General features: G+C 43.3%; 1 protein-coding gene across 1 annotated transcript in view; it reads right to left on the reverse strand.

Annotated features, from left to right (window-relative positions):
• VRK1 (VRK serine/threonine kinase 1) overlaps positions 1–15,636 on the reverse strand; it is a 309,962-nt gene that overhangs the window by 37,359 nt on the left and 256,967 nt on the right. Inside the window, exon 12 of the mRNA XM_085626433.1 lies at positions 7,241–7,322. Within this exon, the coding sequence (XP_085482559.1) occupies positions 7,241–7,322 (82 nt within the window). The remainder of the gene's footprint in view (positions 1–7,240; positions 7,323–15,636) is intronic.

Raw genomic sequence — 15,636 nt, forward strand, 5'->3', positions numbered from 1 at the left:
ATACAAAAAGGGAAGCAAAAGAAGTAAAAAAAAAAAAATTTACAACCGCATAATCCCACATGGCACTGTACAGGTAGAAGCTGTCTCTTTACATTCATGTTGCTCATCTGTTTTTCAATGGGATTTACACTGTTTGTTTTTCTCGCATTACCTGGCTTCTATTCTCCCTACAGTTCATGGCCTCCTTTCAAGTCCAGCCTCAATGATTGAGAGCCACAACTTGAATAAACTGTCTCACTGAGGATATTCACAAGATGACTCCATGTATGGGACATTCATTTAAGTTGTCGGTGATCGTGAGGAGGTGTAGCAGCACTGGAGATCTGATTGTGTTTCTGCCCGTGAATTTTGTTTGAGGTTACTGACTTTGCTTGCACCAGGATTAGCGCTGAAACGCTGTGTTTAGGAAAGGTGAGGGTTCAACTGGCTACAGGGCTGCGAGCGCACATACAGGGACTTCATCTCCCAGGAGTCCCTGCATGACCAATTAACATCACCTGGTGCGCTCTCCCTGCATGCCTGCCCCGCCCCCTAACCACTCTCCCTCTCTTTAAAGCAAGCAGATCATACCGCTGCGCGGGAGCGCCGCGGGAGCATCCCGGGACAAGGGCGGGACCGTCTGAGGCCGTTTGAGGCCGGGCCGGGCTATTCCCCTTAAATCTGGTTTTTAAGTTGTTTACTTTTTGCTACTTATTTATTGTATTTTAGTACTGTCACTAACCAGTTATGGCATTACGCTCTGGGAAGGGAAGAAATGTTCAATTGCCAACCACGGGTGGGGTGGTCAGTGGAACAATGGACCAATTTATAAAACGAGCAACAGTGATTTTAGAGAAAGATAGCTCTTACTGAGAAACGTCTGTCCCTAGATCTCAATACAGGGAAACGCTCATCTTTAGGCCCTATTGGGACTGTGATCTCTGCTGATCCATTAAGATTACCTAAACCTATTATTACCCAGGAAGCTTGTTCCTGTCCGAGCCCAATGATTTTGGTTGCGGACAATCCAGCGGATTGTTGTACCCCCATTCTTACTCCACCTAGCATGATTTCTAGTAGTCTAATCAGTAAAGCCTCTAGCCCTTCTCCGTCACATAGATCCACTACAGAAACCCAAAAAATAGGTTTACTTATAAATACCAAACCCAGTAAAAGGAAAAGAGGGGGTGGTCCGCAGAAGGGTGGACATGCTAAAATGCCCCAAATCCATAAGAAAATTGGGAAAACATTGATCCCTAACGATACTACCCAGCCAACAAACCCAACTTTGGTCAAAAGAGGTCCAGCCCAACAGACCCCCATGAGTGGTGCTGGTGATGGTCTTTTGGGCAAACTGGAAACCTTAATCAAATCCTTGATCTTACCCTTAGTGGAGAGAACAAGGTTGATTAACTTGAAATTAGACAAGTTGGAGAACCTTGTTTCATCAAATACAGTTGTACTGAACAAATTAGTTAAAGGAATGGAAAACCCCAATGTACTGATTGTTGAATCCCATAAAACAGGGATAGATAATGGAATAAGTGCTTCAACACCAGTCATAAATGATATTCCTAATTCCCAAGAAGTACAACATAGTACGGAGATTCCCCTTGTAGGCAAAACCACTATAGTTACCACACAGGCTAGGCATACTGGGGTGGGGGCGGTGTCTAATACAAAGGTTGCACTGCAAGTTCCAGTTCCAGGTAGTGGGTTATCTGGGTATTGTCGGTTGGAGAAGGAGAAAAACAAGCAGCGATTGCCTTGTGTAAATCTTCCCCCAGAATCCACACCTTATACTATCATTCTGGTGGGAGTCCCTTCATTGGGGGAGGATAGACAAGAATCAGATAGAGAGCTAAAGAATAAAGTCATATTTTGGCTTAACAAGAAAATATCTCTCCCTCCCTCCTCTAATACTGAGATACTGTGTGTTAGAAGGGTGAATTGGGTGGGAAAATGTCCAAAGGATTTAGAGGGTGACTGTATCATTGTGAATTTTAGGGACCCTTGGGTGGTTGATTTTATCCGTAGAGAGCCAAGATTTGGGAGGGAGGGAGATATACAATCCTTAGGTCTTGATTATTTTTACCCTCGCTCAACTAGTGGCTCTTCCTACTTATTTTTCAATCTATGTAGGAGAAGATATCCGGGGGGAAATCCTGTAGTTCAGATGGAGCGACACCTTCCTTTGTCCAACCGGTTCGAGCCCTTTATATGTCTTGAGGGGGTAGACCGACTTTCATACAGGCACGGTAAAAACAGTTGGCCGATGAATCCTGAAGTGGTCTCCATAGGGACTGGTACCATTGGGGGGGAAGTAGCCGTCCCTGATGGTTTAATCTTAGGCAGCCCATTGGAGTTGGTGACGGCGATAACGGAGGGAGTGCAAGGAAAGGGGCAGTCCGCACTTCCAACCAGGATAACTACAGATAGAGATCCCTTGTTGGAGAGTGGAGGGCTACTGAGTAATAGTCTCCAGGCTATCGAACATTCTCAATCCCTTATTATGAATACCCCGCTTAAAATAGTTTCCTGGAATATCGCGGGGTTGAAAAGCAAGGTAGGCCTTGGAGAGTGGGCTGACTTTGTGGACAACCACGACATTCTAATATTTCAGGAAACCTGGGCCCTTGATCCTATTTATAGACATGGGTATATTAATTTTTATAAACTCGCCCAGAGGGGTAGAATGGGCAGAGCTTCTGGGGGATTAACTATTTGGGTGAGGCAGTCACTCAGTTATAGGACCAATGAAGTGCTAGTGGATAATCCTGATATTCTTGGGATTATGCTGACGAGTCCCAACCTCCAGGAGATTTTCATTGTTAACATATATTCTCGCGGACTCACTGGGGGACGTAGTCCGTTGGTCATTAGAGAATTAGATCTCCTCCTTAATAATATCGGTAGGGATAAGTTCGTGGTAGTGGCGGGGGATTTTAATTGTACTTTCGAACCGCACCAATGTGAGGGAGTGGATATATTTGCTGAAGAAGATGTGCAATGGAATATCCCTCCCCTCGAACTAAAACCTATTAAGCGTGGGACAGAGGCAGCACTACAATGGATGGGTTTGGGTCTTGAGTGGGGGTTGAGAGCGGTCAATGGCCGATCACATTCCGATAAAGAAGGCCGGGCCACATTTGACAACGGCACCAGTACTAGTCGAATTGATTATATTTTAATCGGGGTCGAGCACTGGGTGCTATTGGAGGATATGTTAATAAAGGCTCGACCTGAGAGCGACCATAACCCGTTAGTGCTTAGTCTAAATCTAAAGGACTGCCTAAGGAGATTAAGACCGACTGAGTGTCCAACTGCAGAGGCAATTCTAACAAACGACAGTAGAAGGCTCAGGTGGAGCAGGATAGTGGAGGATCCTATAACATTAGATAGAATTTCATTAGAGGTTTCTTCCACCTTATCTGCTCTGCAAGCTCTGGTTGATCCGTTGGACCAATCATCGTACATAATTGGTCAGCATGACAAGCTCTTTGGCGTTCTAAAATGTCTTTTTACTACAAGTTTTAAACCTATGAACTTAAAGGTCCCAAAAACAGGAAAAAAAATGGTATAATAATTCCTGTAGACAGGCGCATACCCATCTGATTAAAGCCTTAAAATCTAGAGATGTAACAGAAATTAGGATGGCAAGGCTTGCGTATAAAAAGGTACAAAGAGAGTCAAGGAGAGAATGGGATGATCTGCATTGGATGGACTTGTATGAAGCCAGTAAGTCAAAGGACCAGACCAAGTTTTGGCAGTTACTCAAATGGGGTAGTAATCAGGACTGCCAGATCCCGACGTATTTTGTCTCGCCAGAAGTGTGGGTAGAACATTTTGAGCACCAGTTTAGGGGTAGTGAACCAGAAACTGTGTGTGGCTTACCTGCTCTTTCTTTAAGTGAATCACTGATCTGTTCATCAATAGTTTTTGAGAATACAGATGCAGAGTTTGCACTGGGCTTGACTAAAGCAGGTAAAGCCCCTGGCATAGATTGTATCCCGGCTGACTTATTCAAATTTGATTTAACGAATTGGGTCCCTTATATCACTTTTATAGCTAATGCCATTGCAAGTGGTGCCCAAATCCCGGATTCATGGCGTGGGGCGGAAATCTTACCTCTATTTAAGAAGGGGGAACGTTCGGCTCCGGAAAATTATCGACCTATTAGTCTAATAGATTCAATTCAGAAAGTTGCAGCTAGGATGGTGTTGGTTAAAATCCTTGAATGGATGGAGATTGAGAATATATTATCCCCTATGCAGGCAGGATTTAGACCCAGTGTCAGTACAATTGATCAGGTGTTTAGATTCCTTCTCATATATTGGAAGGTGGTGACTTTGGGCGGTGGAACTATTTACGCAGCGTTTGTAGACTTAAAGTCTGCATTCGACCTCGTACCAAGAGAAAAGCTATGGGCTGCCCTAAGAAACATGGGAATGCCGCCAGCACTCCTATATATAATAATAAGATTACACGAGGCTAACTTTGCTCAGGTGAGATGGGGCAGGCAAGGACAGATAACAGAGAGGTTTCCAGTCACCCGTGGCGTCCGCCAGGGATGTGTCCTTGCACCGACACTGTTTTTGTTATTCATTAACAGGGTCGTGCAGTATTTCGTAAACACTCCTACTGATGCCCCTACTTTAGGTGGTACTAATTTCCCACTTCTCATCTTTGCAGATGATACCCTCATCCTATCCAAGACTCAAAAGGGGCTCCAACTCGCCATAAATAAGTTTGAGGAGTTTTGTAAAGACAACGACCTCCAAGTCAATGTCAGCAAGACAAAATGTATGGTGTTTACTAGAAATAAGACACAGAAGGGTCACGTTAGGATGAACGGTGTCGAACTACAGCAGGTGGAAGTTATGACATATTTAGGGATTGTACTTGAAAACAAGTTAAGATGGAAACCACAGGCTGATGTCCTGTCACAGAAATGTGCCCAACTATCTTGTACTTTAAATCAAGGAACAAAGAACCTCTACAACCAAAAGGATTGGCCCTGCATTAAGAATTTATAATGCCAAAATAAGTTCAGCAATCCTGTATGGTGCAGATCTATGGGGCTCTTCAGACTTGTCCTCCTTGGTTAAAGTCCAAAATAAATTTCTACGTAACCTAATTGGCCTGCCCCAATCTAGTCCCTTGAAACCCCTGTTACTAGACCTGGGTTGTTACCCCATTGACGAAGTGGCACGGTTTAGATCCGTTGCTATGTGGAGAAGGATCTGGTCAACACCTGAACTTGCTACTTTTGCAAAGGAGATATTAGATGTTAGATTCATTTTGGGATCTGCTAACATCCCTTGGTTTAGAAATGTGAGATCGATACTGGTAAACATGGGCCATGACCAGTTATGGTCGGATCCTGGCAATAGTATTTTTCCTTCAAAAAAGGATTTTAAAGAACAGTACTGGGCGACTATACGTTATCAACATATAGACCAGTCAGATCCCACTTCTCTTTCTGGTAGATTCCTGGAACACAAGCTCACTCCCTCTTTAGAGGAGTAATGGGATGTAATTACAAAGAGCTGTGACAGAAAACTATACCATCAGTTTAGGGTGGGGTCACTTCCAGTGAGATCCTTTACATGGCGTGGCCAGACGAATGAGTTCTGCCCTTGGTGTAGGGACAAAAAAGAGTCCATAGGCCATTAATTTTTTGTTTGTCCATCCTATTCAGCCCCCCGAGGAAAATGGCTTAAACCCATCTGTAAAAACATGAAACCTCGGGTGTGCCAGGAGGCATTATGGCTCTTAAGGACTAATACATCGATTCCAGTGGTCATAGCCGTTGCAAAATTTCTGGGTTGGACATGGATTATTAGAGCCAGTCAACATTGTAATAGCGGCTAAATAGCCCCTTATAATAAGAACATATTTCTAACACGTCTTTAACCGACAATTTAATCACTTTTTAATCCTATTTTATTGTGTATAATATGTTTAACTCCGCTTATTAGTGATGATTTGTGCTAATTAACTCTTGTATGTATTCTATTCTTCTGATTTTTTAATATGTGTAATTTTGACATCTGGAGTTTTTAGTCATGAGTGGAATGTTTCTTGCATGTCTTTTATGATGAAACAATATCGAAATAAAGACGTATGAACTGAACTGACTCCATGTATCGCTCTCAGAATTAAAAAAAAAATCACAGACCAGCTTCTTGTGTGGCTAAAAAACAAAATCATTGCCAAAGCCATCAAATCTCGCCTTTGGGATTTCTTTGCTTTGCCAATGTCTCTTAGCCATGGCGAACAAGCAGTGGCAAGATGATGTGCTGCATGGTGAAAAGATTATTAAAACAAAAAAAACAAAAAAAAGGAATGAAGCACCTGCATCATTTTGAAGAAGCGCACATGCTATAGTGTGCATGCACCCCTACAAAATATTGAGAGCAGCTGCCTAGATAGATCACTAAATAAAAAGAAAATAGAAATATAGGTAGAGCAAACCCACTTTTAAGCTGGATGGAGCAGCAGTAATTTGCTACCTGGTTCCCTGACAAACAAGCATCGCGGCACCGACGCTTCACTTTTAATGTTAAAAGTAAAGCGCGGGTGCCACGATTATATCAAAAGTAAAGAAATAGATCTTTTTTTCCATTTCTTTAACTTTGGTATCATCGTGGCACCCGTGCTTTACTTATAACATTAAAGGTAAAGCGCGGGTGCCGCGATTATATCAAAAGTAAAGAAAACACGCTACAAAACATGCTTTAGTAGGTGAGTTTTCAAAGTGCTGCTGAAGGCTGGCGGTTCGCGCGTGCACGCTCGCGTGAACACAAGCTTGTCGCCAGCCAACAGCACTTTGAAAACTCACCTACTAAAGTCTTTCCGAGCAGCGCATGCGCACTGACTCAGCGAGACCTAAAAACAGTAGTCGGTGAGAGAAAAACCCGCACTACACTGTCACCAAAATTCTCAATTTGTAGAAACAATACTTTAAAAACTAACTATCAGTAGGAGTGGAGGACTGGATCTGTTTCAAAAGGCCGTAAAAAGGAACCAAGTGCGAAGCCTATGTGTGGCTGTGTATCATCATATCCGGTGCAGGATAGGGAAGTGGTAGAGATGAATATCACCACCTGATTTCATGCACCAGGTCTGGAGCATTGTAGGAGTTAACATGCGAGGAACATGCAAATACACATCAGTGTCCTACGCAGCTACTGCAGCTGAAACAAAGTGTACTTAAATAGCTCTAGTTTGGTTTGCGGAGTAGTTAATATTAACTTACGTGCAGTTGTTTTTTTCTTTGCAGGGCTTCCAGAATCCACAGGTTCTGCTTCAGCATTTACTTCACTTATCTTTGCCCTTTTCTACAATTTGAAAAAGTACATATATATATTAAGAACAGAAGCAGTTTTTGGCATTAGCAATTTCACAACAAATTAAACAGCATCCTTGACATGGGGAACACAATGAAATTATAGGAGACAATAAGAAAAAGTGAGGCAAAGGTAGTGGTCTCTACTACCCAACTCAAAAGTACTTATGTTATAAAGTTTAACAACATGCTGCAGTAGTGTCAATGGGGCTGACGTGTTATTTATGTTATGTATGGTATTTGAAAGATTTGTTGAAAACAGATACTGAACAGGATCTTGTTATATTAATATATTTGAATTGTAATAATATGTACAAGTACTTGCAAATTCAGAATCGAAATACAGTTACATTTTGAGAGTTGAAATGAATGCAAACTCAGTTGTGCTTTTCAAAGGAATATGCTACTTACCAGTATGCATCTGTTCTTGGCATGTAGAGCTGCAGATCTACACACTTTTGCATAGATCGCCATCTGGTGTTGGGCCCGGATGTTTGCAGTTTGTTTTTCCTCTTGGAAAGTCTTTGGAGGTCACGAGGTCGGTGACTCCTCCCTTGGTTCGTATTGCGCATGGGCTTCGGCTCCATCCTCAGATTGTTTTTCGCCAACAGGGAAAGATGGAGCGTAGTAATAATAGTGAAGAAACCCATGTGTGTTGTATCTAAATAAGATAGACTGGAATATATACAGGTAGCCGGGGAGGCGGGTGGGCGTGTGTAGATCTGCAGCTCTACATGCCAAGAGCAGATGCATACTGGTAAGTAGCATATTCCATTCGAGGCATATGAGCTGCAGATTACACACTTTTGCATAGACTATATAGCAGTTCCCAACCCTAGCGGCGATCACCGGTATCTGTTGCAGTAGTTTGAAAAAGTGTTTTTAGTACAGCCTGGCCCACACTAGCTTGTTGCTTGGTTTGCACATCTACACAGTAATGTTTAGTGAAAGTGTGCGGTGTTGACCATGTAGCAGCTTTGCAGATATCATCCAATGGGATGTTCCCTAGAAAAGCCATAGAAGCCCCTATCTTTCGTGTAGAGTGTGCTTTAGGGGGAACAGATAGCGTGCGTTTTGCCTTGTGGTAGCAAATCTGTATGCATTTTACAATCCACCTAGCTATCCCTGATTTAGAGATGGTGTTGCCTTTATGTGGTGGAGAGAAAGAGACAAACAGTTGTTTTGTGTTTCTGAAAGGTTGTGTTCTCTGGATATAGTAAAGTAAGGCCCTTTTAACATCCAGTGTGTGTAGAGCCCTTTCTGCAACAGTTTGAGGTTGCGAGAAAAAAAACGGTAATTCTACTGATTGGTTTAGATGAGAGGGGGAAATGACTTTGGGTAAAAATTTTGGGTTGGTACGGAGGACAACCTTGTTCGGATGCATTTGGAGAAAAGGTTCTTGTATAGTAAGTGCTTGTATCTCACTGACCCTTCTAAGGGAAGTGATGGCTACAAGAAAAGCTGTTTTCCATGTGAGAAATTGCAGTTCACATTTATGCAAAGGTTCGAAAGGCGGTCCCATTAGCCTTGTGAGAACTAAGTTTAAGTTCCACATAGGTGAGGGTGGTACTCTGGGGGGAATTATTCGTTTGAGGCCTTCCATGAAGGCTTTAATGGCAGGCACTCTGAAAAGTGATAGGTGGTGTCTGTTTTGTAAGTAGGCGGCAATTGCTGCGAGGTGTAGCCGGATGGATGTATATGCTAGGTTACACCTTTGTAGATGGAGTAAGTAGCATATGATGTGCGGTATAGATACGTCTAGAAGGTTGATTGTGTTGTTATGGCAATAAACAACAAATCTTTTCCACTTTGCCGCGTAGCAGGCTCTAGTAGTAGGGCGCCTAGCTTCTCTGATGATGTTCATACAGTCAGGGGGAAGGTTAAGGTATCCGAATTCTAGGATCTCAGGAGCCAGATCGCAAGGTTGAGCTGAGCTGCACCCGTCAGCACAGGAGGGAGTTTCACCCTCAACTTTGTGCAAAGAGGAACCTACTGACGCTATTTTTTGATCCAAGTCCTGGGAGTTTATCAGGTCCGGCAGGGTCTCTTACAACCCTTAATGAGGTGCTGCCCTGAGACTGTTGAGGACTTGTGGGACCCAGCCAAATCTACCTGTTCCCTGTGGCTGCTCTGGGTGTTCCTGGCCTTATTTCTCCCGCCGCCGCTCTGCCGAAAACGCGGCCGCCATGGGGAGAAAAAACTACATTACCCAGTCTCGCCAGCTCCCGAGGGACAATCAGGTGACGCAATTCTCGCGCCCGGAGGCGCTTTAAATTCCTGCACACCTCCCGCGTTGCGGGACAGCGCGTGGGCTAAGCCCGGGCAAAGGGCAGGCAGTCTGTGGCCGTCCGGGGCCAGAGGAGGCCGGGCTGGGCCACGTCCCTAACACATGTCCTGTGTCGTATGTACTTTGAGTATTGTTATATGCAAGGTTAGGTAAAGGTGCTCTATGGTCTAAGTTGTGTGCATACTATGATACATATGGTAATCGCCCAAGAGATAAGGCTGCCTAGTTTGTTATCGTGGATCTAGTTGTGCTGCCTGGCCATTTTAGCAGTTGGACATTTTTTAAATACCTCATATTATCTTAATATGTTTATCCTAGTTTTGCAGGGTGCTAACACTTGATTTAATTTTGTTTCCTTGTATTTGTGATTGTTCGTTCACACGTGATTTCATCCTGGCCTCACTATTTCCTCCCTTCATAGGCCTGCTGCTTTTAAATATTGTACGTGCTTCCGCTAATACGAGTCACTTTTTTCGAGCATTTTCACTTTAAGATCCTGGAGGCCTGTTGTTCTTAAGCGTTGGATTTACACGATCTGCACGACCCACCTATTCCAGCCTTCCCTTCCCCTGCATTCACACTTTAGATCCTGGAGGCTTGTTTTTGTTTTTTAATCGCTGCATTTGCACAACCCATCTATTCTAGCCTTCCTTTGGCTTTATCCTCCCCTGCATTCGCACTTTAGATCTTGGAGGCCTGTTGTTCTTAAGTATTGCATTTGTCTATTAGCACGAGTCTCTTTATTCTGACCCCACTCCCTCTCTGTATCTGTACTTAAGAAACCGTGTTGTATTCTCTGCTTATGTGATATTTTATCTGATGGTTTTATTGTCCTGTATTTTAGCCTGTGACTGTTTAATACTCTGCGTTCAGGGCCTCTCCCCATTTGGTTGGGACTGCGAGGTATCTCTTCCCACAGATTCTTTCTATAACAAATTTAATTACCCGTCTGCAGTTGATTCAATCAAACAACTGCTAGTATCATGTCTATAAAGGGCAGTAGGAATAAACTACCCGGTGGCGGAGCACAGGGGAAAGGCCCAATAGATAACTTCATTATAAGGGCAAATGAAGCCATAGATCAAGGCTTCAGCCTTTTGGAGCGTAGAGTCTCCCAAGACTTAGCTCTGGCAAGAAGATCATCCTTGGGATCACTTGCATCAGCTAAAACTCCAATACAGGCTAAAGATAGTGCCTCCACAGTAGTAGAAATACACAGTATACCAAATGAGGTTGACCTGTCAGCATCACAACTATTAACAGACTCACAATTAAGTCTGGCATTGGAAAAGTCTCCGGAATTAATTATTAGTACTACGCCAGTTGAGATAAGCACGAGATGCTTAAGGGGTAGGAGAGAGGGTGCCATACGGAAACAAACGAAACCGATAATTATGCCAAAAACTAAAAAATCCTCCATGCCGAAGAGAAAGCAAGGGAAAGAATTAAATCATCATGGAAATAATGGTAGAGGGGATACTTATTTAGATGCGACAAATACAGTTCCGGATGTCCAAAGTAAAAAGTCCTCGGATATCCCGGGTGGAATATGTGACAAATGTGACAAATGTAATAAATGTAATAACTGTGAAACAAATAACCAGCTGTTGACAAGAATTGGGGACCTCTTTAAAATGTATTTGTACCCTATAGAGTCCAGACTCATACAAATCGAAAAACATTTGGCCACATTGAGTGCTACCTCAAAATATTCCCTTAAGCATGGGGCCCCAAAGACTGGGGGAAAACAAACTAAATCTATCGACTAATTTGTCGGTGATACCCTCGAATGCACAATTAAGTACCTTGCAGGCCCCAGATAAGCAAATGGCCGATAAATCGCCTATTCTAACTGTACCTAATAGACAGGAAAATATCCTATTTAATGCCACTACACTTTCCAAAGGGGACCAGGACATGGGCGCGAAAGGGGATAGACTTACATTTAATTTGCCCCCTGAAGCTAGCCCCTATGTGGTGATTATGACAGGGGTCCCAGAACTGGCTGGTCACATTGAGGAATCGAGCTGGTCACTAAAGAATAAAGTCCAGCACTGGCTCAATACTAATCGCCCATTACCCCCCCCCCCACCAGTCAAGTAGGATCTTAATGGTACGTAGAGTACCATGGATAGGGCAAGAGGAGAAAAAGATCCATGGCGAATGCGTAATTATTAATTTTGAGGACCCAAATACTGTAGATTACATATGCTCATGGAGAAATCTAGGACGTAATGAGCGCATTGAAACAAAAAGATTTGTTTTCTTTTACCCCTCCATGAGTTGTCCTAGGTCAGGTTACGAAGATGGAAATTGGAGCAGAATAGGCCATCGGAACTGGAAGGGGAACCAGGGAGGGTGGGGAGTGTGGAACCACAGTGATAGAAGCTTTTTGGGAAATATAGAGGGATCCCGACTTTTAATAGGTATAGTTGCTTGGAGTCTGTAGATTGACCCATAGTTCCTATTGATTCCCCAACCAGAGAGCGGGAGGGGCAGAGAATGAATAATGGTAGAGTTAACCAGATGGTTTACAGTCATTCAAAACCAACTCTGGAAAACAGGAACACAGTCATAGATGCAGCTGTAGTACCTACTACACAACGTTTATCAATAGCAGGGATAAATAATGCAGGGACTGTCGCAATGGGAAATACTGGGGGTAGCGAAGGGACTGTCAAGCCCAGACACAGATCTTTAAGTATGGGGATTGAAATCGGAGAAAGTGTAAAACCTGGCTTAGATAAGTCGACCAAAACCAGCTTTAAAATCCTTAGCTGGAATGTCGCAGGGCTAGAGCCTAGATTATTGGATTCCAACTGGTTAAGGATATTACAGGATAAAGATATAATAATGTTCCAGGAGACTTGGGCAATCACGGACCTCCAGATAGAAGGTTTCCATTGTAACAGTGTAATTGCAACCAAGACTAATTATGGCCGCCCTAAGGGTGGGTTATTGATTGGTGTTAGGATAACAGCAGGTGGAAGTATAAAGTCAATACCAACCAATAACCCCAATATTCAGGTCATCGAATATAAAAGGAAGGTTCCCATTTACGTGATTAATTTTTATAATAATGATTTTTATTCAATTCCAAACAAAAATGTTATAAAACTTTACATTTTTATCGGATATTATTGAACCATCAGATAACAGCAGAGGTAACAGGATCATTTTAGCAGGGGATTTTAATGCTAAAATCACCAAATCCAAAGTAATAGAAGGAGACATGCATACTAACCGCACATTAAAACGCGGTATAGAATTGGATTGTTTTATCCGTGAATATGCTCTAATTAATGTGATGGACATAAACTATATCCCCACAACTGTTAACGTTCCGACATTCAGAGGCAGAGATTATAGCTCAATTATTGACTATATTTTTATGTCATCCGAGCTAAATGATTGCCTCGTAACAGCCGGGGTCCTGGAAACTGCTTTTGGCGATCATAATGCATTAGTGGCTAAAATCAAATTGGGTCCCTCGCCAGTGTTTACAAGTTTTCCAGGTGCTAGAGATATCAGCCCGCCACAAACAATCTGAGGTTGAAATGGAGGGGGGTTGATAGTGGAAAAGTGGTTGAGCATGTTATAAATAAGCACCAACTTTCAATTGACTCATGCATATTCCCAGACGGGAACAACCAAAGGATAATTGAAGACTTTACCAGTTTATGTACAGCTATAAAAACATTCCTAACTGTGCCTAACCAAAGGATAGGTAAAGACCCAAGGTGGTTTGACAGAAATTTGCGAGTTGCTAATAGGGCCTTACGTAAAGCATTGAATGCAAAACCGAGATCCCAATCGGAGGTTAGGGCGGCAAGAAAGGAATACAAGTCTGCAATAGAAGTACGCAAGGCAGTGATTCTGAGAGAGCATTGGGAGGAGCTATCTGACGCCGCAATAGGTAAGAATGCTTCTACTTTCTGGCCGGCAGTGAAAAAAATGCACAACATGAGAAGCCAACTTTCCACAATTAATTGTATTATTCCGAGTGACCGTTGGGAAGATCACTTCTCAAAAGTATATGCCATGAACGTAGCAGCTAACGATGAGTATATACCCGGTCAATTATGCTCCATACAGATTAGTTTAGGCGAGGTGACTGTGGCTATTAAACAAAGTCTTGGCAACAAGGCCCCTGGGCCAGATGGTTTCCCAATAGATATAATTAAATGGAAACCAGATTTTTGGGCGCCGATTTTAACGAATGTTTTTAATAGTATACCTTTAGTACCTATGCCTGACACCTGGTCCACAAGTATAATTGTACCAATATATAAGAAAGGGGAGAGAACAGACCCAGTAAATTATAGACCTATTTCACTTCTGGATAATACATTGAAAATCCTGGGACGAGTCCTATATAATAGAGTAAACACATGGGCAGAGGAATTAGGTGTCTTGGAACCGTGTCAAATGGGTTTCCGAAGTAGGGTTGGGACGACAGAGCAATGTCTAAATTTAAACTTAGTAATTGGCAAATATAATATTGCCAGGTCGTCACCAATTTACCTAGCCTTTATGGACTTATCATCCGCTTTTGATTTTGTAAATAGGTCTAAACTGTGGTCTATTCTTTTAAATTATGGTCTAGATGCTCCCCTTGTAAATTTTTTGGCCTATTTGCACACCGACACAAAAGCCCAAGTAAGGATTGGGATGGCGGGGGAAACCTCAGGGGCTATTAGAGTGGAAAGAGGAGTCAGGCAGGGGTGCGTTTTAGCTCCCCTGCTGTTTATTATTTATATCAACGGGTTAAGTAACTCCTTAAAACTAACCACTATGGATGTCCCAAAAATAAGGGGGAGCCCCCTGCCAACATTGCTTTACGCAGATGATGCGGTCCTCATGGGTCTCACTCCGAATGCCCTGCGTACCTTGGTCAAAAGCTTCGTACAGCACATGGATAAGTTGGATCTCAAAGTAAATTTAAAAAAATCCTTTATTATGTCCTGCGGGCCAGGGAAAAGACAGCTTAGTGCCATTTCGGTGGGAACTAATAAGTTACATTCTACAAATACTTTCCCCTATTTAGGGATGGTTTTTGCTGCGAACATGTTGGAGCTACTAGAATCAGTGTGAGGGAGTGCTGTTGTAGCTTTTGCACCACTAATGGAATTAGTGGGAGATGTGGAAAGGCGTACGCAAATTTGCCTGACCAGTTCATCCATATCGCATTGCCTTTGGACCATGGGTGTGGGTATCTGGCGGCGAAGCTTGGGCATTTTTTGTTTTGGTGGGTGGCGAAGAGGTCTATGTGTGGATGCCCCCACATCTGAAAGAACGGATGAAGAACCTGCGGGTGAAGTTCCCACTCGTGGATCTGCTGCGTTTGTCTGCTGAGCAGATCTGCCATGGTGTTTTGGACTCCTGGGACATGTTGGGCTAGGAGAAAGATTTTGTGTGGAATTGCCCATCTCCATATGCTCTGTGCTAGTTGAGAGAGCTGTGGAGAGTGTGTGCCGCCTTGTTTTTGAATGTAGTACATGACCGTCAAGTTGTCTGTGCGAATAAGGACTGCCTTGCCTAAAATGTGAGTGTGAAAGGATTTTAGGGCTAGAAAGATTGCCAGTAACTCCAGATGGTTGATGTGGAGTAACTTTTGTTGCGGCGTCCATGTGCCCTGCACTGTGAGGTGTAATAGATGAGCTCCCCAGCCGGAGAGCGATGCGTCTGTTAGAATTATTTGTGGAACCGGGTCGAGGAACGGTCGACCTCTGGAAAGATTCGTGGTGTTCCACCACTGCAGAGAGCGATGGGTGCGACCGTCTACCAACACCAGATCTGTCAGTTGCCCCTGGGCCTGGTTCCATTGGCGCGCTAAGCACTCTTGAAGTGGACGCATCTGGAGTCTTGCGTGAGGCACTATGAAAATGCATGAGGCCATCATCCCTATCAGTTGCATAAACACTCTTGCTGGGAGAGAGTGTTGAGGTATGAATCTTTGACGCAAAGCCTGAATGCTTGCAATCCTGGCAGGATTGGGGTAGGCTATGGCTTTTGAGGT

Source organism: Triturus cristatus, chromosome 9 (assembly GCF_964204655.1).
Source record: "Triturus cristatus chromosome 9, aTriCri1.1, whole genome shotgun sequence".
Classification (NCBI taxonomy): Eukaryota; Metazoa; Chordata; class Amphibia; order Caudata; family Salamandridae; genus Triturus; species Triturus cristatus.